This window comes from Anomaloglossus baeobatrachus, chromosome 10 (genome assembly GCF_048569485.1).
Source record: "Anomaloglossus baeobatrachus isolate aAnoBae1 chromosome 10, aAnoBae1.hap1, whole genome shotgun sequence".
Classification (NCBI taxonomy): domain Eukaryota; kingdom Metazoa; phylum Chordata; class Amphibia; order Anura; family Aromobatidae; genus Anomaloglossus; species Anomaloglossus baeobatrachus.
The window spans coordinates 35,312,441-35,338,927 of NC_134362.1; the positions used below are offsets into that span (position 1 = coordinate 35,312,441).

Below are 26,487 nucleotides of genomic sequence, written 5' to 3' on the forward strand. Positions count from 1 at the left end.
AGTAATAGTTACCTGCACAAACAGATATCCTCCTAAGATAATCAAATTTAAAAAAAAAAAAAAAAAAACACTCCAACTTCCAAAAATATTAAGCTTTGATATTTATGAGTCTTTTGGGTTGATTGAGAACATAGTTGTTGACCAATAATAAAAAAAATCCACTAACATACAACTTGCCTAATAATTCTGCACACTGTGTATATATACCTTCTTTGTTGAATACAAATCACAGCTAAGTAAATGGGACTAGTGTTGAGCGAGCACTACCATGCTCAGGTGCTTGCTACTCACAATACTCGTAACTAGTGATAAGTGAGCACTACCATGCTCAGGTGCTCTGTACTTTTAACTAGTGATGAGCGGGCACTACCATGCTCGGGTGCTGGGTACTCGTAACTAGTGATGAGCGGGTACTACCATGCTCAGGTGCTCAGTACTCGTAACTAGTTATGAGCGAGCACTACCATGCTCAGGTACTCAGCACTCGTAACTAGTGATGAGCGGGCACTACCATGTTTGGGTGCTCAGTACTCCTAACTAATAAGGAGCGAGCACTACCATGCTCGGGTGCTCTGTACTCGTAACTAGTGATGAGTGGGCACTACCATGCTCGGGTGCTCAGTACTCGTAACTAGTGATGAGCGGGCACTACCATGCTCGGGTGCTCTGTACTCGTAACTAGTGATGAGTGGGCACTACCATGCTCGGGTGCTCAGTACTCGTAACTAGTGATGAGCGGGCACTACCATGCTCGGGTGCTCTGTACTCGTAACTAGTGATGAGTGGGCACTACCATGCTCGGGTGCTCAGTACTCTTAATTAGTGATGAGCGGGCACTACCATGCTCGGGTGCTCTGTACTCTTAACTAGTGATGAGTGAGCACTACCATGCTCGGGTGCTCAGTACTCGTAACTAGTGATGAGCGGGCACTACCATGCTCGGGTGCTCTGTACTCGTAACTAGTGATGAGTGAGCACTACCATGCTCGAGTTCCCAAGAGGCCCCTGTGCAGACTGAAACAACCTTTAATATTTCAACCTGAATACAGAAGCTATTGATTTTATTAATTGTTTGAATTTTCTTTTGCTCTTTTTTTTATTTTTTATTTTTTTAGTTTGTCTTAAATGTCATTTTCTATTATTTTGTACGCAAATATTTTTTTAAATTCATTCTGGAAACTATTTTTCTAGTTCTAATTATTAAACAAAAGCACTTACCAGTTTAAGATCTTGAATATCAATGTCATTAATTTCTAAGTAGCTGAAGGTATTTTCCACCTAAAAAAAATAGGAGGTGAAATGTTACAGTTCTCTGTTAATGCAAACAACTACACTGGGGAACAAGAAAATTGGTGCCTGAGATATTTAACCTGTTTTTATATCGGTTTTTGCCGCTGATTCTAAATCTGACCTTATTTTTCTGCCATCATCTCTAGTTAATGAGAAAAAAATAATCTGTGCAACCATAGTGAAAAAAGACCATGCATCTGCCTCAGCATCATTCAATGAGTCCTTGAAATGTGCATCTTTCATGAGTCTTCTGATTTGAGGACCGTTAAAAATACCCGCCTTTAAAAGGGAAACTGTCAGGTCAAAAAAGTGTTATAACCGACAAGCAGGAGCCTGTGTGAGCTATTAACCCCTTCCTACCCATCCCTGTGTTGTAATTATGTGTAATATGAAAGTAATAAAATACGTTTTATTACTTACATATTCCCTATGTAAATGAGCAGGGGCTCTAGCCCCATGGGCGTCGCAACGCCCCGTAGGCGTTTGCATGCTTTCCATGGTATCACGCCACTGTGGGCGTGATACCTTGGATTTACATGAGCGATCTCCCGTCTGCTCCTTCAGAATTCCGCTTGTGCGCGCTTACCATTCTCGCCGCTTTCTCATCCTGGTGTTTACTTGTCGGGTTCAGATGTGCGCTGTGGATGACCGGAACCACAGGAGTCTTCTGAGCATGCGCAGTACACATCTGAAACCGACAAGTAAATACCAGGATGAGAAGGCGGTGAGAATGGTAAGCGCGCACGAGCGGAATTCTGAAGAAGCAGACGTGACATCGCTCATGTAAATCCATGGTATCACTCCCACAGGATCGTGATACCATGGAAAGCATGCAAACGCCCACGGAGCGATGTGAAGCCCATGGGGCTAGAGACCTGCTCATTTATATAGGGAATATGTAAGTAATTAAACGTATTTTATTACTTTCATATTACACAATATAACAACACAGGGATGGGTAGGAAGGGGTTACTAGCTCACACATGTTCCTGCTTGTAGGTTATAACGCTTTTTTGACCCGACAGGTTCCCTTTAACTTGTCCATGGTTTGCACTGGAAATTCTCAGCATATGTAGTCGAAGGTCACCGAGGTTGCCATATGCTCTACTGCGTTGTCACACGTTTCTATGGAACACGCCGACGACAGTCCATATAGAATCACAGATGGTCAGTTATATATTTGACTAATACCTTAATACTTATATGCACATTGCATATAATAAGCATTCAAGTATTTGTCACATATCTTACGGACTACCTTTAATTCTATAATTTGGAAAAAAAAATCCCAAATTCATATGTGAGCAACTGTACATTATCTCAAAAAAATAGAGCTGCTACAAAAAAAACAAAAGAATGACATATTCTGATTCAGAGGAATATACCTAAAATCAATTGTAATACCTGAGGCACCAAAAATTTATTTTTTTTATTTGTTACCCAGTGTTATCATGCAATCGTACAACAGATTGGATCTTTAAAGGGAAGCTGTCACCAGATTTGGTGACTATAAGCTGTGGCCACCACCAGTATGCTCTTATATACAGCAATCTAACATGCTGTATATATAAGAGCCCAAACATAAAATGACTTCATAAAATACTTATCTAAACAGTCGGTACGGTACAGATGGGTCAGATGGGTGGCTCTGTTCTCCGGTGAGGCGCCTCCTCTTTTGGCCATCTTTGTCCTCTTTTTTCTGACGCTGTGGTGCATAATGCGTCCTACGTCATGCACATGCGCCGGCATTGAGGTCCTGCGCAGGCGCACTATAATAATTTGATTTGCCCTTCGAGGCAGATCAAAGTGCCCCTGCGCAGAACCTCAATGCCGGCGCTTGTGCATAATGTAGGATGTGTCATACACCCAGGCTTCAAAAAAAGGAGGACGAAGATGGCCGACAGAAGAGGTACTGGAGAACAGAGACCCCCATCTGCACCGTACCGACCATTTAGGTAAGTATTTTTAATTTCTACACGGCTCTTATATACAGTATGTTAGAATGCTGTATATAAGAGCCAACTGGTGGTGGCCGCAGCTTATAGTCACCAAATCTGGTGACAGGTTCCCTTTAAGGGCTTATGACATTCTTCTCCACGGGGATTTTTTTGACATGGTAACACTACTGGTTATTAAAAATAATGGAATACTTGGGGTTCTGATTACACAAAACATCTCATTCACATTCCCTAAATAACTGGCAGCCCAATCAGGTCTTATTCAGATTTCCGCGTTTTCGAGCATAACTTTTAGGGCTGCAGAAAAAAATGTAATAAAAGGCAATCAAAACATTGTATATACCCCAAAATAATATCCATAAAACTTCAGCTTGGGGGGGGGGGGGAGAAGGGGGTTTCAAGCCCTCACACAGCTCCAGATCCCAAAAATGTAAAACGTTACGACTCGCGGAAAGTCGCAACACAAGTAAGATTTGTTTTTCTAATTTCTGATTTTTTCACCACTTAAATAAAACAAAAACTATACATGTTTGGTATCTATGTAATCGTACTGACCTGGAGAATCATATTACCAGGTCAGTTTTATGGAAAAATGAACTCTGTAACTAAACAAAACCCCCAAAACAAGTGCAAAATTTCACTTTTTTTGCTATTTCGCCACACTTGGAATTTTGTTTCTCGCTTACCAATACATCATATGGTACTAACCTTCAGTGGAAGTGTGTGATGTAGCAGGAAAGCTCTGCATGACGTTAGTACCTATGGATTATACAAGGACAACATTACATATCAGTGATCAATGCATAAATGCAATGTCCTTCACTTCTTTCTTCATTTCTATCAATAAAGCATTCATTTACTGGTAACTGTATTTTCCACCATCTTTGGGTAGATCCACGTAGAAGCCAGCACTTGTAATATTCCATAAAAAATGAAGTTTATTGTTCAGATTAAAAAAAATCAGTGGCAATAAACAGCAGCAAAAATAATTAAAAAGATATATAACATATTCCACAAACTTTGTACAAATTAATACAGGTGAATATAAGAAACGTTGCAATATATCTTATCACAGAAATATGCTTTTTTTTCTCCCCTTAAGAGACACTTCTTCCCATCCTCCCTGTCTCTTGATTTCATTATCCACTCTGTTGAAAAAAAAACCCCAAAAACTAAAATCCGTCTTGTTCAAGAGAGTTGCCAGCAAAGTGAAGTGTCAGGTTACACAGCTGTCACACTAGGTACGAAGAAGTACCAAGCGAACGGGGAAAGGGAAGGGAAATTCTGTGTCTAGGGAAGGGGAAGACTTTGACTCCTGATCAAACCTACTGCTGGCCCTTGGCTTTTCTCATCGCTCTAGAACGTTTCCGCACCTAGACGCCGAGTAGGACACCTGACCCTGACTGACCCTAAAGTGCATGGGATGAGCACTTAGGCGATTGGGCCTTAACTCCTGATGAACCCCAATATATAAGTGGGGGGAAATGCGTCGATTTTTTGGACTCTTTGCGGATTGTATCTATGGAAAGTTTGATGATTATATACCAATGAAAACAATGTGGAGAGGCTGCCGTGAATACATCTAAGATAAGTGATTATTGTGAATTATTGCCTATTGGTCTAATCTACTCAAATCTAATTTAGTAAGGGAAATTAGGGGCAGCTTCCGAGGGATAGCCGCCGCGGAATGGGGGCACCACTTGAACCCTAGGGTGCGTGTAACGTAAGGGTCCCGTCACATGTAGCGACGTTCCAGCGATCCCACCAGCGATCCGACCTGGCAGGTATCGCTGGAGCGTCGCTACATGGTCGCTGGTGAGCTGTCAATCAGGTAGATCTCCACAGCGATCAGAGACCAGCCACCAGCGACCCGTGTAACGACGCTGTGATTGGTAGCCAGGATACACATTGGGTAACTATGCAAAGCGCCTTGCATAGTTACCCGATGTGTATCCTGGCTACGTGTGCAGGAAGCAGGCATCTGGCAGTCTGTAACCGGCGTACGCTGGTAACCATGATACACATCGGGTAACTAAGCAAAGCGCCTTGCATAGTTATCCGATGTGTATCCTGGCTACGTGTGCAGGAAGCAGGCGTCTGGCAGTCTGTAACCGGCGTACGCTGGTAACCATGGTACACATCGGGTAACTAAGCAAAGCGCTTTGTATAGTTACCCGATGTGTACCATGGTTACTAGCGTACCGCCGGTTCCCTCCACATTCAGATCACTGGTCTCCCGCCGTCAAACACGCCGATGCGTGCTGCACAGCGGGAGACCAACGAGCAAAAAATGGTCCCGATCGTTTTGTAATGATCAGCGACCTCGCAGCAGGGACCCGCTCACTGCTGCTTGTCACACACAGCGATATCGCTGGCGAGGTCGCTGATACGTCACAAAACCTGTGACTTTTCAGCGATCTCGCTGTGTATAACGGGGGCTTAAGTTATATCTCCATTGATAGGTAGCGGACAGATTTAGTATAGGGTGCATATAGATTACCTGCCCCGTTATAGACAGATGATGCCAAGAAATCCATAGTGACTCTTTGGTAAAAAAAAAAAAGAGTCTTTCATTGTGGCTTCATAGAGTCCAATTTTGTGTTTTGTTCTGTTTGTGTGTATTTACTCACCGTGTGGGATAGTTTTGTGATTTTAAGATATCTTTAATAAAGGAATTGTTTCAGAATTTAAGTAAGGTAGATTTGGTGTAAAATATTGATATACTGCCTAAAAAATTACTTTTACGTCTGTATTGATGAGCGCTTAGTCAACCCCACTAAGTACTATAGAACACACATGGGAAAGTATACGAATAACTTATCTCCAGATGACTTCAGGGTGAGGAACTGCAACAACAACAACATTTATCCAGATGAATACAAGCAGACTGCTTGCACTCAAGACCTGTAAAGGGTGTTTAAACCTATCACCAGCACAGAGTAAGGGGAAACAAGAGTATTTAAGGACATATAAGGAAGTGCTGATGATTAACAGCTGAAAGGTGAGGAACTTCATAGGGTTCTAAAGAGGAAGTGATTAACCCCAAGCAGGGAAAAATGGAAAATGAAGGAGCAGCTTGTGTAGCCAAACCTTCTACAGCCGGATACCACAGGATTGGGCACACCCGTGACAACAGCATAAAATACTTTAAAGAGAAGGTAGCAGAGGAAGAGTAGTAAGGAGTAGAATGAGAAAATAAGCAGAGGGAGACACAGAGAGATCACGCTGAGCTTTCTAACAAGTCTTTTATCTCAACACCAGCAATGAATTTCCATCTACACCACTCAGTATTGATGTATAGTTTCCTCTCTATGCTGCGGTGTTTGTCTGGGTGCTAACTAAGGAATAAAGAACATAAATTGATCCCCTGTGTGCTGTAATGTATATAGGAGACATCATAGTAGCCACTTCCATCAACTCAGAGACAATTGCAAATTAAAAGATCGGGCGCATGAAAAGGAAAATTGAAAAATCATACAACGACCAAAATTAGTGTTATTTCCATTTACATAAAACCCTGCAATAATCCAGATGTATCACCTTATTCATCAATTGCAATTTTTGGACAAATGTACTCCTGCCTTTCTCTGGAGTAATTTTATTTACATCTAAATTTCTTTGCACAAATATTGCAATATTTTAACATTAAGGCTGCTTTCACACAACCGTGTTTTGCCATCCAGCTCAATCCGGCAAAAAAACTAATGCAACGGATCCGGCAAAAAAACGGATCCGTTGCATCAGTTTTTTCCATGCGTTCCTTTTGTTTTTTGACGGATTCGTTGTGCTACTGAGCACTGGATTCCGTCATATGACGGATGATGACGGATCCGGCGCCCGTAGGCTTTTATTGTAACTCACGCCGCACGGAGCCGGATACGGTTTTTCGCCGGAGACAAAAAAAACGCTGCAAGCAGCATTCCATCCGGCCGCCGGATCAGCTATTTACCGGATGCAACGCAAGGCCATGTGGCACAATCCAGCACTAATACAAGTATATGGGGGAAAGAACAGATCTGGCGGCAATAAACGCTGGATCCGTTCTTTCCGGTTTTTACCGGATTGTGCCGCACAGCGAAAAATGGATGTGTGAAAGCAGCCTAAAGGCCGCTTTATACGCTGCAACATCGCTAGCGATCGTATCCGCCCCCATCGTGCGTGCGTCACGGGCAAATCGCTGCCCATGGCGAACGATATCGTTAGTGCGCGTCACATGCACATACCTTACTAAAGGCGTCGCTGTGGCCGGTGAACAAACTCTTTTCTAAGGGGGAGGTTTGTGTGGTGTCACAGCGACATCACACAGCAGCCCACCAATAGAAGCGGAGGGGCGGAGAGCAGCCGCATTCACGCCCCTTCCACTTTGTTGCCGGAGGACGCAGGAACGCTGTTGTTTGTCATTCCCGGGGTGTCACACGTAGCGATGTGTGCTGCCTCAGGAGCGACGAACAGCCTGCGTTCCAGAACTTCAACGACATTTCGGAAAGGAACGTGTCAACGATTAACGATATTTGAGGTAAGTGAGATCGTTAGCGGTCGTTCGTAAGTGTCACACGCAACGATGTAGCTAACGACGCCGGATGTGCGTCACGATTTCCGTGACCCCAGCAATATCTCGTTAGCAATGTTGTTGCGTGTAACGGGGCCTTAAGGCTACATGTTTCAGAATGGTGCAGAAATCTTCTGCATTAAATCTGCACCTTCTAGCAGAAAAATGCACCAAAAAACGCATGCGTTTTTGTGCCATGCATTTTTCTTAAAGAAGTCAATGAGTTGAAGGGCTAAAAAACGTCCCAACAATTGACATGCTGCAGAAAAAATAAGCAACGTGCATGCAACACTTCAGAATTCTCATTGACTGTGCTGGCATAAAGATAGGCATGCAGAGTTGTGTAAAAATCTGCATCAAAACTGCATCAAAACTGCACAGGCTAAAATGATGCAAAAAAAAAAAAAAAATTATAGATAAAATAAACCTCTTTTTTTTTTTATCAAAACACATGAACCACATGCGTGAAATTTGGGGCAAAACTTTAATGATTATTATAAGAAAGAAAAAAAAAAAGTGGCTAAACTCCCCCAGAACAACATGTGATGTGATCCCAGTGTAAACTGGTAAAACTAATCCCCAATTTTCAAATATGCAAGAAATAAGGCACGGTGCATACAAATAAAATTTAGATTTTTAAATCCTTTTGATTTCTAGATTTCTTTTTTTATTATTCTGAGTGACACGCGAAAGAGGATGCATAAATACTTACCAAAGCAAAGTCTCTGAACTGGGATTTCATTTTCAGCTGAATAGGTTTTATCAGCATCACTTGCCTGGGATACAAAAAATCAACGATACGTGCTGCAAAAAAAAAAAAGATAATAAATGAACCTCAAAAATTTTGCAAAAGTAAAACACAAGAAGACACCTTAAGAAAATATATACATGTTTTTAACTTGGCACAAATCTTCCAGTGTTTTATAAGACAAGAGCTTTGCAATACGTCAGCAACAACGTTCTGCACAGTTTTTATTATTATTGTGTCACTTATTACATGGCGCTTTACAGTACAATAATCAAGGCACAGACTGGTAGATTTATTTTATCCAAACCTGTGAGCCACAAAAACTTTTTTATAATTATTTTGCACCTAAGAATTCAAACGTTGCATCTTTTGTGTCCAGGGCTCTGTTCACACTGAGTTTGGCGTATGTGCCGGAAAATGCATTAAATGGACTCCGTTAGCAGTGTAATCTGAAGACAGCCTGCTGCAAGCGATAAAACAGAAAATGTGGCTCTGTGTCTGTTATCTCACAGTCTTATTTTTATTTGTTTACCTGCAATGTTAGCTTTAGATTCTTATCTTTATCATTAGTGGGTCTCAGCAGCACATGAGCTCTAGTCCGACTCCACCCTCTCTGTGATTAGCAGCTTCTGTCTATGGAAATGTACACTGAAAACCTGTTGTGGGTGAGGATAGCTCTCCCAGCTCTCCCACATGCAAAATCTCAAATCAGTCACAGGGCAGAACGGCTGCATCTAAAGGTGGTGTCACACACAGCGACGACGACAACGACGACGTCGCTGCTACGTCACCATTTTCTGTGACGTTGCAGCGACGTCCTGTCGCTGTCGCTGTGTGTGACATCCAGCAACGAGCTGGCCCCTGCTGTGAGGTCGTTGCTCGTTGCTGAATGTCCTGCTTCATTTTTTCGTCGTCGCTCTCCCGCTGTGGAGCACACATCGCTGTGTGTGACAGCGAGAGAGCGACGAAATGAAGCAAGCAGGGAGCAGGAGCCGGCGTCTGGCAGCTGCGGAAAGCTGTAACCACTGTAAACATCGGGTAAGCAAGGGAAGACCTTTCCCTGGTTACCCGATATTTACCTTCGTTACCAGCCTCCGCCGCTCTTGCTGCTAGTGCCGGCTCCTGCTCTGTGCACATGTAGCTGCAGTACATATCGGGTAATTAACCCTATGTGTACTGTAGCTAGGAGAATAGACAGTGGCATAAACATCTGCATATCGTAAATTCAAATATAGAAATTCATATACACATACATATTCGTCATATATAGCGCAGAAAGGACTATATTATAAGAACCAAATCGCTAGAGGAGCAACCAAACAAGGAAAAGGAAGAGGAGGCGATCTGTGGTTCATTTCAATTTTATTAATATTCATGGAACAAGTGGACAAGTGAGGGGAGGGAAACGGTATACATCACCGCAAACAACAGGTAAGAAAAAAATATATCAATTATGTCCCAAATTCATAGTATGAAGGTCAATCCTGAAATAGTAAGGGTCTCATAATACGGAGGAAAGACCACATCAAACTGTCATCTCAAACAGTTCCCGCTGCACACATATCACACATCGCATATAGCCATATACTTATAAAAATATGTGAAGACAGGGACGATGAGACAAGACATTTTAATGCGGAACCAACTCCTTAATCATCATAAGGTCTATACCGTCCATAATAATACACATCCATGTGTCCATATACCAGGATTTTTCTGATAAATATGCTCCTCAGACCATCCGGGGGCATCCTAGCTCTGGACCAGACCCCAATCAGAGGACAATAAAACTTTCACACTGCTTATCTATGAACTGCTGCAATATTTATGGCAACAACAGTTTGTCCCCTTGTCATACTGATAGTTCTGCTTCACATAACTTGTTTTATTTACTGCTCCATTCTATGTCCTGTTGTGTATAAATATGTGACTCTTCAGATTTTGTGTTATACTGAGCCTGATGAAGATACCTGAGTAGTCTCGAAAGCTTGCTATTACCATCTTTTCAGTTAGCTGTTAACATGTATCAACCACTGAGGAATTCCGTTCTTTTAAACAATTTTTTATCTCTACTGGCTATCACGGTACAAAGAAATATTTTATAAGTTATTTCACACATTCAAGATAAGACATCAGATAGAGTTTAGGACATCTCAGATCTTGTTCACATAATACTTTTGCATTCTATTGAAGGATTCTGAGGCATACTTTTCAGGCTAAATGCCCCCAACACAGAAGAGAACAAAGGTAACGGGTAACTTTAAGGTTAGGGTAACACAACCATATTTTCGGTCCGAGTGCAATAAGAGAAAACTTTGGATCGGACTTGGATGGAGTCTATCCAAGGACAAAAAAAATTAAGTTGCACCACACATGATTTGCATTTGTAAATCAGATTGCACTCAACCATACAAGTCAACTGGACCGTGTAAAAAAAAAAATAGGGCATAATATCCGAGTGCTGACATAATGGGGAAGATGGAGACATTTTTATATCTATCTTCTCCACATTTGAGAAAATCGGATCACACTCTGATCAAACACCTAATCGGAATGTGATTAGGATAATCAGATGAAAACATTTTATGGTGATGTGACACTAAGCATTAAGTTATATCCCAGCAAATGATAGGCAGATATTATCCGTTTCGACCTATATAGAGGTCTTCAAGGAAATCTGAATGGTAGCCAGCCGAAAAAATGGTAGTGGAGTACATCATATCGTCCAATGTCTCGACCTTTGCAAAGGTCTTCTTCAAGAATATCTGAATGGTAGTCAGCCATAGAAATGGTAGTGGAGCATACCATAATGTCCAACGTTTCGACCTACGCAGAGGTCTTCTTCAAGGATATCTGAATGGTAGCCAGCTGAAAAAATGGTAGTGGAGCATATCATAATGTCCAACGTTTTGACCTATGCAGAGGTCTTCTTCAAGGATATCTGAATGATAGCCAGCTGAAAAAATGGTAGGGCAGCATATCAGATATAGCATATCTGGCTGCCATTCAGATGTCCTTGAAAAAGGTCTCAGCGTACGTTGAAATGTTGGACAATATTTGCCTATCATTTTGCTGGATCTCAGAAAATGTACAACATGAGTGTTACTGATTACCCCCATTTTCTTCTGTGCTGGGGTTTTAGGGTGAAGATATTTTCGGAACGTGGTCATTTTCTCCATGCTCGAATCTAATAGAACAATGTTGCTGGCTTCGATCCAAATGTTGTATTATATGTTTTAGATATTTCCTGTGCATTGTCCAATAAGAAGGTTTTGCCTTGCTAAAAAAGGATGTGGTTTTTACCCTGCACCAAAATGATGGCACATATTTGTGAAAATAAAATAAGTTAATAAGTGATGTAAAGTTAAGACCCCCACACACATTACACTCACAGTAGTAGAACATACAGATGACGGATACTGCAAACAGTCAAATGTGAATAGGAACCACCGACTCTTGCCTGATAGATGATCTCGGGGAGATAAGGATCTGGCATGTCCGATTTCAGTCTGCTAGTCCTTTGGTTCTCTAGAGAAGTCGCCGGCAGGCTAGTCCTTTGGTTCTCTAGAGAAGTCGCCGGCAGAGATGTTTGGCAGCAGCTCTCTCATAAAGAGCACAGATTGAGCGCTCCGGTGTTTGAGAGTTTGGTGAGCGCCAACCATAGCTAGTTCAACAGCACATTGACTATCCAGTCTAAAGCTGCATTTTCACAGGCTGATAATGCATCAGATTCTGATGCTTACGACCAGTGATGAGTGACCACTGACATGCTCGGGTGCGCGATACTTGTAACGAGCAGTTGGATGCTTGGATGGGTACGACTTAAGCTCTCAAGTATAATGGAAGTTATTGGGGAACTCAAACATTTTTCATGAAGAGTTCCCAGAAAAATGCTAGAGTCCCCCATTGACTTTCATCATACTCGGATACTCAAGTCTCGCTGATCCTAGCGTCCAACTGCTCGTTACGAGCACCCGAGCATGGTAGTGCTCACTCATCACTATTAACGACCCATTGCTCACGATAATTGTGTAATGTGAATGAGTTGAGCAATTGATCGATGTGTCCAAAAATGCTCGTTAATGAAAAAAAACTCGTACAACTTTTGAAAATTGTGTGATGTAAATGGAAAGTGTTCACTCAGGACTGGAAGAAGTAATGGAAATTCAAACCCTAAAGAGTTGTTTTTTTTTTTTGCACAAACATTGAATCCATACACTTCCAAAAGAATAGAATTCCATAAGGTTCTAAAAGGAATTCCTTCCATACGGTGCTCTAGTGTATTGTAGAGGTTCCTGGGTTGATGTAAAAATTTAACATTGAGTACAATTTAAGCAAGGGAAGACTCTATATTGATTAATCCAAAAAAAGTCTGAAAGCTGCTACTGCATAATGGCAGCATGTATGCTTCAGTACCTGTAGGATATTATGCCTGTAGGATATTATGTGCCCTTGAAGGAAAGTTCTGAGAATTTAGACTTTATTGTCAAGAAACTTAACTACGAGGATCAAGGTTGGTCAACATGTGGTGATCTGAAAGTTCTCTCTTTGATAGTTGGGTGGATTGTTTTTTTTTCCTCAACGGCCATCAGCTCGATTTCGAACTGTGGCAACCTGATGGATGAACGCTCTGTAGAAAGATTGATCTTGTGCAGCCAAAATAGGTCCATCAGGGTCTTTTCCACTGTTTTCTTTATTGTATCAAGCCATTGGGTTGCTGGTCTTCCTCTTCACCTTATTGCTTCTATTCTTCCCACCATGATATCCTTCTACAGTGCTTGCTTTATTCGTATGATGTGTCCAAAGTAGGCAAGTCGTAGCTTGGTGATCCTTGCGTCAATAGACATATCAGTCTTGATTTATTCCAAAATGTGTAAGATAAGTGGTGGGATGAAGCGGTAGCTGTGGCAAAGACTGCCGTCCGGCTTCAATGCGGCCATGGGTCACTTCTTTTCACCACCACCGCCTCTCAAACACAGAGGAAGAGTTGCAGGGACTTGTGGTGTGGGGGCACTTACTTTCAGGCCGGAGGCCAGGATTTGTTCTATCTTCGGGACTGCTTCCCAGCTGTCGATCACAGCAGGTCCCTGTGCCCACAAGCACCACACAAAGACAACATCTCTCTTAAACGGGAACATGACTTCACTTGTCAAATCTTCACAATACAGTTTACCATCACGCCTTCGGCGGGCACACTCTTGCTTGGTTACAGGGGTCACATCAGACATTTGCAATAAAGTCTTTGCTGTACACTCCGGTCCCCTAAAGGGGTTGCCGATAGCAACCGGAGTTGCTCTCAATTTGCCGGCCAGCCACTTCCCTGGTAGTGGGCCTCTGAGACCCTTATCCTCTAACTCATCTTCATGTTGTTGGGCAGATTCATCTATTCTGTCAGGGATAAGCTATAAGCTGTGATTGGGCCCCTGGTAACGGCACTCTTCTTGTCCCAGTTTATCAGGCCCTACTCCCCTCATGGAAGCCCACTGACCTTCAGCCTGGTAAGGGAGTTCTTTGGGTATTCGCCAGGGGATGGCCACCATCCAGGCTGTCCGGCTTCACCCTCTTGGAGCGTGGTTTGCTCAGCCCAACTGTCACCAAGGCCCCACGTGTCTGGTGCCGAGATCTGAACCAGAGGGTCCAAATTAAATAACAGTATCAGGGTCTTTCTTCCTCACACCTCCCTCAGATGTGGGTTCTCACTCTCCCATCGGGACTCTCCTGTCATTTCCTATGTGTTCCCCCTTTTTGTGCACTAGTCTCTTCCTCCACTAACCCTTTGTTGCCTAGCAAGCACCAGGGAAGCGGCGGTGCTCACCATGGCCGCCTGGTGGCTGCATACGCATAACATACAGTAATGCATCATATCACAGTACATATTGCACGTAACAGGTCTGCAGGTATGGGGTTACCATAGCCCTACACCCCCTTACAAATGGCTTTTTCTTCTTGCCATACATGGTATTCATAGGATCTCATTGCAGCACATTTCGAAGACGTTGATTCTTCTTCTGTCTTATTTCTTTATCGTCCCAATTTTCACATCCATATGTTAATACAGAAAAGACAATGTACGAGTTTGTGTCTTCATCACCAGTGAAATGTTTCTCGATTTGAGGACCTTGTCCAGTGACTTCATTGTTGATTTGCTCATAGCTATTCTATTGACTTCAGGTGTTGTAATTGCATCTTGTGTGATCATTGATCTGAATAGGCTGAAGTCCTTTGCAACTTCCAGTTCGTCGCGTCCATCTCAAATGTATCCCGGTCGTACCTGGCAGTAATCTTTGTCTTCTATGTATTGAGTAGGAGTCTTAAGTTTTAGTTTCAAACCTTGACACTCCGTAAAAAGTCCTTCATTCCATCTATGCTTGTTGCTATCAATGTTGTATTGAAAGTTAAAGTTGATCCCACTGAAGTTCTGCCTCACTCCACATTAAACTTGGACTGATGAAACATTTTGTGAAAACTCTGCCAAAAGAAGGACTGTCCAAAGTAAAACTGAACAAAGACATTTTTGTGGTTCTCGATATTCAGAAACTTATGAAGGACGAGGTGTTCAAAACAAAAATGAAAGCTGTTGAGAAAAGGACTTGGGATTCTTTTAAAGAAGCCATGAAGACATTTCTAGGTAACAACAAAGATCCAAAATTTAAGTCCAGCGTGGAGAACCTACTGAAATGTTTCAAAGCCTTGGGTCGTCTGCTAAATTTGAAATTACATTTTTATACATTCCTATTTGGATGACTTTGATGAAAACCTTGGTGCTCATAGCAAAGACCAAGGAAAAAGATTTCTTTAGGAGATCAAGGAGATGTTCTTGATGATACCAAGGGATATGGAAGGTGAAGATGATGGGGGACGACTGCTGGATGCTTCACAGAGAAGATCCGTTGCCTTCTACAAGAGAAGAGGGATCAAACAAAGCTTGAAAGCGAAAAGGAAATGGCGCAAGAATTAATTTCCAATAAAGTTGCAGAATAAATGATATATATATATATATATATATATATATATATATAATTATTGTGTATATTTTTGGCTACAATAAAGATTTTTCTTGCTCATCTCCCTTATGTGTACCGTATTTTTCATTTTAAGATGCACCAGATCATGACGCACCCCAAATTTAGAGGAGGAAAATAAGAAAAAATAAAAAAATATTTTTGTTAAAATGAGAATTCGTTGACAAGATTGACTTCAAGAAAATGGCCACAGAGGCAGTACATGCGCAGAAAGGTCTACGTGGCCATTTTCTTGAAGTCTACATCGTCAATCTGCACACGCGACGCCTCAGCGTCCATTTTCTTGAAGTCCATCGCGTCAACCGCGCGCAATTCAATGGAGCCCGCAGTCCGCTGTCAGATCAATGGTGCCTGCCATATCGCCGACTCTCCATCCTGTGACCCTCCTGAGCCAATCCAATGCAGTGTCACCCCGATCCTCCGAGCCCTCAGTATTGCCGACCCTGCCTGCTGGGACCTCACTTCACCACCGCCGCTCCGGTAAGCCATATCCGGATAATAAGACACAACCCCATTTTACCTTCAGTTTTGGGGGGGGGGGGGGAAGTGCGTCTTATAATCCAGAAAATATGGTCATTTCAGCCTTGTTTTGTGCAAAATCCGAATGTGATGGTTACAAATAGAAGTTTGTTTTTTTTAAACCGACACATAAAAATCAGTCATTGGAGTAAAATCAATTTTTATAAACCCAAATTTTGCATACCTGTATTATAGTTATTAGGAATTATCAGATCTAAAATAGTATATGTTTGTATAAAGGCCCTGTTACACACAGAGATAAATCTGCGGCAGATCTGTGGTTGCAGTGAAATTGTGGACAATCAGTGCCAGGTTTGTGGCTGTGTACAAATGGAACAATATGTCCATCATTTCACTGCAACCACAGATCTGCCAAAGATTTATCTCTGTGTGTGACGGGGCCTTTAGACCTCATTTTCAAATACAATTTCTGTACTTTTCACTGATAGCACTCGTACCTATGAAAGTCTACGAGGCTGTTCACGTGTCCGTGATCTTTTTCAGACTAATTGTTCTGCGCAAAATTGCCAAGACATCACCGATACTGATCCAAGTGTCATATGAAAAATCGCCAGACTGCTAAATAGGAGAAGGTAGAGAAACTGAAAATGGGACCAAACTCTGATGGTAAAAACTGATGAAACCCTGATAAAACAAAAAAATAAAAATTATGAAACTCGGACTGATTTTATCTTATGAGAAAATCATGGATGCCTGAATGAGCCCTTAAGAAACAACATCAGCCTGGGAGAGACACAGGGGGTCGTAGGACCATCATTAGACACTAAGGGGCACTTTGCACACTACGACATCGCAAGACAATGCTGCGATGCTGTGCGCGATAGTCCTCGCCCCCGTCACAGCTGCGATATCATGGTGATAGCTGGCGTAGCGAACATTATCGCTACGCCAGCTTCACATGCACTCACCTGCCTTGCGACGTCGCTCTGGTCGGCGACCCGCCTCCTTATTAAGGGGGCGGGTCATGCGGCGTCATAGCGACCTCACACGGCAGGCGGCCAATAGAAGCGGAGGGGCGGAGCTGAGCGGGACGTAAACATCCCGCCCACCTTCCTTCCGCATAGCCGGCAGGGACGCAGGTAGGAGATGTTCCTCGCTCCTGCGGCTTCACACACAGCGATGTGTGCTGCCGCAGGAACGAGGAACAACATCGTAACATCGGTCTTTCCCAATTCATGGAAATGACCAACGCTACACCGATGATACGATTACGACGCTTTTGCGCTCGTTAATCGTATCATAAAGGATTTACACACTACGATGTCGACAGCGACGCCGGATGTGCATCACTTTCGACTTGACCCCAACGACATCGCACCTGCGATGTTGTAGTGTGCAAAGTGCCCCTTAGGCTAAGACCTAGGCAAAGTCTATTAGACCTAGTAAAGTCTATGAGATTTTGATTATGCTGTCCACACTGGGCATCTTTTGTTGGCTGCAACTTGGCTGCGTTTTTCAAGATGCACCCAAGATGCAGCATGTCAATTCTTTTTGCGTTTTTACCGCCTTTTTGAGCCCTCCAGTCAATAGATTTGACTTAAAAAACGCATTGGGCAAAATGCGTCAAAAACGTGGTAAAAACACTTTGCGTGTTTGATGCGTTTTTGGTGCATTTTAAGATGCACTGACAAAAAAAGATGTGAACATAGCCTAAAGGCCCTGTCACACACTGAGATAAATCTGCGGCAGATCTGTGGTTGCAGGGAAATTGTGGACAATCAGTGCCAGGTTTGTGGCTGTGTACAAATGGAACAATATGTCCATGATTTCACTGCAACCACAGATCTGCCAAAGATTTATCTGTGTGTGTGACGGGGCCTTAAGTGTGTATCATATGGAGATGGTAGTCGACACCATAGCTGGAACGTAATTGTGGGAAGGTTCACACTCACATTACCATTCTTTGTTTGTGATACTATCTTTTATTTTTTCTTTGTTTGCAAGGTTTACAGATGCATTGACGAATAACTCAATCTCATGTATGCTGATGTTTACTATTTGACCATGCAATTGCTTTATTTTATTTTAATGCTTTATTTTCTGTTACGTTTAAAAATTTGAATAAGGATTAAAAAAAAAAAAAAAGAAAGAAAAAAAACAACAAATCAACAAATCAGTAATTGAAATATTGATTAACAAAAATAAATAAAAATAACCACACCAAAACAAACAAAAATAAAAAAAAAAACCCCTATAAAGCCATCTTGCATTGGGTCAGTTAAAAAAACAAACAAACATATATAACAACCTACTGGGAAGAAAAAACCTTGATGAAATGTATGTTTTTCACCCCAGAATGATAAATGAAAGCACATACATTTTGATCTGTACATTTGTGTTAGGCGGGCTTTGCAAGTTGCGCCATCGCAAGCCGATGCTGCGATGTCGCACGCGACAGTCCCAGCCCCCGTCACAGGTACGATATCGTGTGATAGCTGGCGTAGCGAAAATTATCGCTACGGCAGCTTCACATGCACTCACCTGCCCTGCGACGTCGCTCTGGCCGGCGACCCGCCTCCTTCCTAAGGGGGCGGGTCGTGCGGCGTCATAGCGACGTCACACGGCAGGCGGCCAATAGCGGCGGAGAGGCGGAGATGAGCAGGATGTAAACATCCCGCCCACCTCCTTCCTTCCGTATAGCCGCCGGCGGCAGGTAAGGTGAAGTTCCTCGCTCCTGCGGCGTAACACACAGCGATGTCTGCTGCCGCAGGAACGAGGAACTACATCGTACCATCGCTGCAGCAAAATTATGGAAAAGTCGGAGCTTGCAACGATGATACGATAACGACGCTTTTGCGCTCGTTTATCGTATCATCTAGGATTTACACACTACGACATCGCAAGTGACGCCGGATATGCGTCACTTTCGATTTGACCCCACCGACATCGCACGTGCGATGTTGCAACGTGCAAAGCCGCCTTTAGGCCGGAGTCACACTTGCGAGTGACTTGTGTGAGTCCCGCATCAGCATCACCCAGCACGGCCGCACACGATCTGGACAGGAGTGTCTCAGCTGCATAGAAATACATGCAGTCAACTCGCTCCTGTCAGGAGAGTGTGCGGCCGTGCCGGGTGATGCCGATGCGACACTCGCAAGTGTGCTCCAGCCTTAGAGATCAAAAAGGAGCTGGGCAAACAGAATAACCTGAGACTTAAGTGATTAAGCTCCTAACACCCAGTTGACATAAATGTTGGGGATAAAAATAATATGATGGTTGGACTTTTTATTTTTTTTCCAAGTGGAAAATATAGAAAGGACAGCTGTCGGCTTTTACTAGAACACAGGTGTGTATGAATTGCTCTTACCTAGTCATTTTACCAGCGTTACAGGAAACCACACGCTGTGCAAGATCTTTGCCTTGATAACACACCCACATGCACAGCACAAACATAATACAGTATATATTCCGTTTCTGCTAAGGTGAAAGAACAGTAAAGTCTTTGGGGAGGTTTTTTAACCCATTTTTTTTTTTGTACCAAATCCAAAAGTGGATCCAGCAGGACTGGGAAATAATACAGAAGGACGTATTCTTCTCTTCTTTGCTACATTAAAGGGGTTGACTAGTGGGACAACCCCTTCTGATTCCACGTTTGCCCCAGGTAAAATAAGAGTATATGTAATGTACTTCCTCCTTTTTACTGTGTACGTCGGTAAGCTTCTTTCCGGGTCTCCTCCTGATCGATGGTGTCCTGCTCCGCGCTCCTCCCATCTATTTCCTGCCTCAGGGCAAGATGGGAAAGAGGTAACGTGGGGTCAGCAAGCCTGCGCTTGCGCAGAACGAAGGAGGCAGAGGGGAAAGCGCGGTCACGCGATTATGGGCGGTTACTTGCTGAGGAAAATCACAGCGCCGCCCATAATCTAAAGCCTGTGCAACACGTCACCAGCGGTGACACTGGGCACAGTGGTCATTCACGAGAGATAGGCACTGGGCATGCACGGGGACCTCTGGAGCACTGGGCGGCGTCCACAGCTATGGAAATGAGCGATGGGGGACGGCCTAAAGCGGCAGGAGGCAGAATAACGGACACCAGGCAGCCCGCCCCGTGTACCATTTACAGTATCTGCATACAAAAAGGTACCACTTTATAAAGTATTTCTTTTGGTCAGAAAGGGGGCACAATAATAACAGGAACCTTTTTAGAATGCAGCCCAGGAGCTGCAGAGGGGGAATCTTTTATGTTTAGTGCAAAATTTCTGCTGACAGGTTCCCTTTAAGGCAATGCTGGGGGCGTTACCAAGTTAGAAAAAATAATCATGTCTGAATTTGAGTGACAGTGACTGATCCCAGCAAAAGCTCCGCCCCTGTGACTGAAACCTAAAAGGTATTTATTGCATTCACCTAAGCATATAAAGCCTTTTATTAAGATAAATACATGGAATTTAAAAAAACAAAACAAAAAACATGTTAGCGATGCACATCGCATCATGTAAAACACATTGGGGACAGTTTTAATATAAAAAAACAAACAAAACGACTTGACCGGTTCTCTTTAAGCAAACAAACCGTGACAATAATAACCTTCATATTTTTAAATGTCATGCTGCTCTCTCCAAACTACTCGAATGATTCATTTGTGCCTGTACAACGCACAAATAGGGTGTCAATATCAGGCTTTTTTTTCACTTTGACACGATCTACATTTTTTTCCCATCAGTGCAGCTGTATGTGAGCTTATTTTACAGCATTAGTCATTTTCTTACATGTGGTTTAATTAGCATTAACTTTAAAAAGAAATTAAAAAAAATTAAAAAAATAAAATCTAATATATAAAGCTGAGTGTCTGTATGTATGTGTGTATGTCCGCTAAAGGAATCCGCACCGTCACATTTACAACCACGAAATTTTGCACAGACACTCCATGTGACTCAGGGAACGTCATAGACTATGTTTTGATGGGAAAATTTAACCCTGCGCTTTACAGTTACGCTCTAAAATCCTGCCTCAATTAAACTGAATGGAGCTGTAACTGGCCTCCGTCTCCCAACTTAGCTCAAACTCCTTCCACAAGGTTTGGAACCCTTGGATAGCCTTTAGGAAATCTGCAGAATATCTTTCAATAATTGCAGCAGAAGAGGGAACACTCGGGTGATGTGCATAAATGACAAACCGTACCTTTCCTCGCCAAGCATCTTCCTTCTCACTTGAATGCTCTCAGAGCCTACCCATCTCTTCTTGCCGTACCCTATCTTCTCCTACTCATCCCTCTTCTTCCTTTTGTCTTCTGTGTAGTTTTACTGAATTGATTATTTGGTTGATATTTGATCTAATTACATACTACGGCCATTCTTGAGATTTTTCAGGACTAAACTAACGATGGCCAAGGTCTGAAGCTATGTATGCTGTCATTGTTTTCTTCTCTGAGATACATCCTGATGAGATATGCATATGTTCTAATGAGAAATGTTATGTTATCTGTGTTGAAAACTTAATAAACAAAACATTGAAAAAAAAACTGAATGGAGCTGGGAGCTGCAAGTTAATAGCAACTGTCAGTGGTTGCTATAGGAACAAAATAAACTGCTAGTATAAGAAGCTTATGTGTGAGGTAATATGATGTGGGTGGTGAGACGGATAGAGAGAGACAGACAGAGACAGACGTGGAAAGAGACAGACACAGACAGATGGGCAAAGAGACAGCCCTGGAAAGAGACAGCCCTGGAAAGAGACAGACGGACCTAGAGACAGACGGGCATAGAGACAGACGGGCATAGAGAGACCTGTAAAGAGACAGCCCGGGCAAAGAGACAGCCCGGGAAAGAGACAGACAAAGACAGACGGGGAAAGAGACAGTCGGGGAAAGAGAGAGACAGACAGACACACACATAGAGACAGAGATAGAGAGAGACAGACAGAGATGGAGACAGACTGATACAAATACAGACCGAGAGATAGAAACAGACAGGCAGAGACAGACGGACAAGGAAAGACACAGACAGAGAGACAGACAGACAGTGGCACAGAGACTGGGAGAGAGACAGATAGTTACTATCCTGGGCAACGCCCGGGTACTACTGCTAGTGTGTGTATGTGTGTATATATATATAATATATATATATATACACACACACACACACACACACACACACAGTGTGGGTACGGAAAGTATTCAGACCCCTTTAAATTTTTCATTCTTTGTGTCATTGCAGCTAGTTGGTAAATTCTAAAAAGTTCTTTTTTCTCATTAATGTACACTCTGCACCCCATCCCCCATATTGACAGAAAGAAAACAGAAATGTAGACATTTTTGCAAATGTATTAAACAAGAAAAACTGAAATATCACATGGTAATAAGTATTCAACCCCTTTGCTCAGTATTGAGTGCATCCTTTTGAGCCTACTACAGCCATGAGTCTTCTTGGGAACCTGGATTTGGGGATCCTCGGCCATTCTTCCTTGCAGATCCTCTCCAATTCCGTCAGGTTGGATGGTGAATGTTGGTGGACGCCATTTTTAGGTCTCTCCAGAGGTGCTCAATTGGGTTTAGGTCAGGGCTCTGGTTGGGCCGGTCAAGAATGGTCAGAGTTGTTCTGAAGCCGCTCCTTTGTTATTTTAGCTGTGTGCTTAGGGTCATTGTCTTGTTGGATGGTGAAGCTTCGGCAAAGTCTGAGGTCCAGAGGAATCTGGAAGAGAATTTCTTCCAGGATATCTCTGTACTTGGCCGCATTCATCTTTCCTTCATTTGCAACTGAAAAACACCCCCATAGCATGATGCTGCCTCCACCATGTTTCACTGTTGGGATTGTATTGGGCAGGTGATGAGCAGTGCCTGGTTTTCGATACACATACCACTTAGAATTATCCATCTTCGTCTCATCAGACCAGAGAATCTTATTTCTCATAGTCTAGGAGTCCTTCAATTGTTGTTTTGCAAACGCTATGTGGGCTTTCATATGTCTTGCACTGATGAGAGGCTTCCGTCGGGCCACTCTGCCATAAAGGCCCGACTGGTGGAGGCTGCAGTGATAGTTGACTTTGTGCAACTTTCTCCCATCTCCCTACTGCATCTTTGGAGCTCAGCCACAGTGATCTTGGGGTTCTTCTTTACCTCTCTCACTAAGGCTCTTCTCCCACAATTGCTCAGTTTGGCTGGACAGTCAGGTCTAGGAAGAGTTCTGGTGGTCCCAAACTCCTTCCATTTAAGGATTATGGAGGCCACTGTGCTCTTAGGAACCTTGAGTACTGCAGAAATTCTTTTGTAACCTTGGCCAGATCTGTGCCTTGCCACAATTCTGCCTCTGAGCTCCTTCGGCAGTTCCTTTGACCTCATGATTCTCATTTGGTCTGACTTGCACTGTGAGCTGTGAGGTCTTATATAGACAGGTGTGCGCCTTTCCAAATCAAGTCCTATCAGTTTCATTAAAGACAGCTGGACTCCAATGAATGAGTAGAACCATCTCAAGGAGGATCACAAGGAAATGGACAGCATGTGACTTAAATATGAGTTTCTGAGCAAAGGGGCTGAATACTTATGCCCATGTGATATTTCAGTTTCTTCTTGTTTAATACATTTGCAAAAATTTCTACATTTCTGGGGTTTTTTTTTAAGTCAAAACGGGGGATGGGGTGCAGAGTGTATATTAATGAGAAAAAAAAAGAACTGAAGAGTGAAAACTGTAAAGGGGAAAGGGGTCTAAACACTTTCTGTACCATGGTCATCTCCAATTCTGGCCATTGCAGCGGGAAGATGTCTGTATATAACATCCATTGTACGCGGTTGGGTCCAGAAAGGTGAAAAGTAGGGGTCACCCATGTTTAACAGGACATGTTTAGTGATATTTCTACTTATTGTATATCCAGGAATTAAGTATTTTCACAGTCTGAAGGGTTTGTTTTTTTGTTTTTTTTCAAATTTAGGATGAAATTTAGGATGAGAGACCGCAACTGCCCGAATCGGGATCATGGGCACGAAAGCTGCGTTCTCCTGTGGAGTAGACTCGCGGCCCCGCAGGGCAGGACCTGCCGCATCCAGGACTCAGCAGGTCCTGATCCCTGTACCCTAAAAATTCTAGAATTGCTGCTTTTCATCATGTCACCTCCCCACAAAAAAACCCAAGTGATCAGCAAGTCGCACATATGACAAAAAGGTCCCAATAAAAACTACGTCTCCATTAGTTTAAGCATAAAATGAAAATGATAGGTATAAATATGACAAAAAGCAAACTTTTACAAAAAAAATAACTGTTTTCTTTTCATTTCAAGTCGTAAAACAAACCAACCTTCATCATAGTCACAATAACCATGAGAATTTAGGCAAAATGTCATTTTTACAACACAATATAGAAAACAAAAACTAAGGCCACAGGAAAAAAAGGCAGAATTGCTGTTCTCTATCCCGGCCAGTGACGAATTTTCCATTTCACAATTATTTTTTATGGTAAATTGAATGGGGCAGTTATAAACTGCAACTTGTCCCACGAAAAGGCATACGGATAAGTCACCAGAACGTAAAAAAAATAAGTTAAGGTGTTTGGAAAAAGGACTTAACATACCAAGAGCAAATATCCTTCAACTCACAGTTAGATATAAAATTAACATTAGATATTTCACCATCACAAAGTAACACTTAGCATGGAACGGCAGGAGACATAACATTGCACAGCTTATGTACTACAAGAAACACATACACACCTTGTAAGTCATAGCCGATGGCCTGCATGCTGCTTTATGTATTGCACTGTATAACCTCTCAGGGTGAAGTGATATTAGCTGAATGCAAAAAGACATCGAGTTCTACGCTAACTCCACCCAGAGAGCATCTCTATCTGTGTCATGGTAAGGAAACCACGTTAGCTTGCATTACAGTATATAAAAAAACAGTATATAAAAATTCAACTAAACTTCACTTTCTTACTTGACAGTTATTTCACGCACAAATGGGTATTTACAGTCATATGAAAAAGTTTGGGCACCCCTATTAATGTTAACCTTTTTTCTTTATAACAATTTGGGTTTTTGCAGCAGCTATTTCAGTTTCATATATCTAATAACTGATGGACTGAGTAATATTTCTGGATTGAAATGAGGTTTATTGTACTAACAGCAAATGTGCAATCTGCATTTAAACAAAATTTGATCGGTGCAAAAGTATGGGCCCCTCAACATAAAAGTGACATTAATATTTTGTAGATCCTCCTTTTGTAAAAATCACAGCCTCTAGTCGCTTCCTGTAGCTGTTAATGAGTTCCTGGATGAAGGTATATTTGATCATTCCTGTTTACAAAACAATTCCAGTTCAGTTACATTTGATGGTCGCCGAGCATGGACAGCCGCTTCACATCATCCCATAGATTTTCAATGATATTCAGGTCTGGGGACTGGGATGGCCATTCCAGAACATTGTAATTGTTCCTCTGCATGAATGCCTGAGTAGATTTGAAGCGGTGTTTTGGATCATTGTCTTGCTGAAATATCCATCCCCTGCGTAACTTCAACTTCGTCACTGATTCTTGCACATTATTGTCAAGAATCTGCTGATACTGAGTTGAATCCATGTGACCCTCAACTTTAACAAGATTCCCGGTGCCGGCATTGGCCACAAAGCCCCAAAGCATGATGGAACCTCCACCAAATTTTACTGTGGGTAGCAAGTGCTTTTCTTGGAATGCCGTGGTTTTTTTGCCTCCATGCATAATGCCTTTTTGTATTACCAAACAACGCAATCTTTGTTTCATCAGTCCAAAGGACCTTCTTCCAAAATGTAACTGGCTTGTCCAAATGTGCTTTTGCATACCTCAGGCGACTCTATTTGTGGTGTGCTTGCAGAAACTGCTTCTTTCACATCACTCTCCCATACAGCTTCTCCTTGTGCAACGTGCGCTGTATTGCTGACCGATGCACATTGACACCATCTGCAGCAAGATGATGCTGCAGGTCTTTGGAGGTGGTCTGTGGATTGTCTTTGACTGTTCTCACCATTCTTCTTCTCTGCCTTTCTGATATTTTTCTTGGCCTGCCACTTCTGGGCTTAACAAGAACTGCACCTGTGTTCTTCCATTTCCTTACTATGTTCCTCACAGTGGAAACTGACAGTTTAAATCTCTGAGACAACTTTTTGTACCTTCCCCTGAACAACTATGTTGAATAATCTTTGTTTTCAGATCATTTGAGAGTTGTTTTGAGGAGCCCATGATGCCACTCTTCATAGGAGATTCAAATAGGAGAACAACTTGCAAGTGGCCACCTTAAATACCTTTTCTCATGATTGGATACACCTGCCTATGAAGATCAAAGCTCAATGAGGTTACAAAACCAATTTAGTGCTTTAGTAAGTCAGTAAAAAGTAGTTAGGAGTGTTCAAATCAAGAAATTGATAAGGGTGCCCATACTTATGCACCAGTCAAATTTTGTTTAAATGCGGATTGCACATTTTCTGTTAGT

The 26,487-nt window shown here is 42.5% G+C and overlaps 1 protein-coding gene across 1 annotated transcript in view; it reads right to left on the reverse strand.

The window, feature by feature from the left end:
• Positions 1-24,797, reverse strand: part of LOC142254501 (capping protein, Arp2/3 and myosin-I linker protein 3-like) — a 116,373-nt gene extending 91,576 nt beyond the window's left edge. Inside the window, exons 1-4 of the mRNA XM_075325590.1 lie at positions 24,739-24,797; positions 8,510-8,601; positions 3,957-4,007; positions 1,219-1,278 (exon numbers count right to left, since the gene is read on the reverse strand). Of these exons, the coding sequence (XP_075181705.1) occupies positions 1,219-1,278; positions 3,957-4,007; positions 8,510-8,601; positions 24,739-24,766 (231 nt within the window). The 5' untranslated portion in view covers positions 24,767-24,797. The remainder of the gene's footprint in view (positions 1-1,218; positions 1,279-3,956; positions 4,008-8,509; positions 8,602-24,738) is intronic.
• Between the last annotated feature and the right edge of the window lie 1,690 nt (positions 24,798-26,487).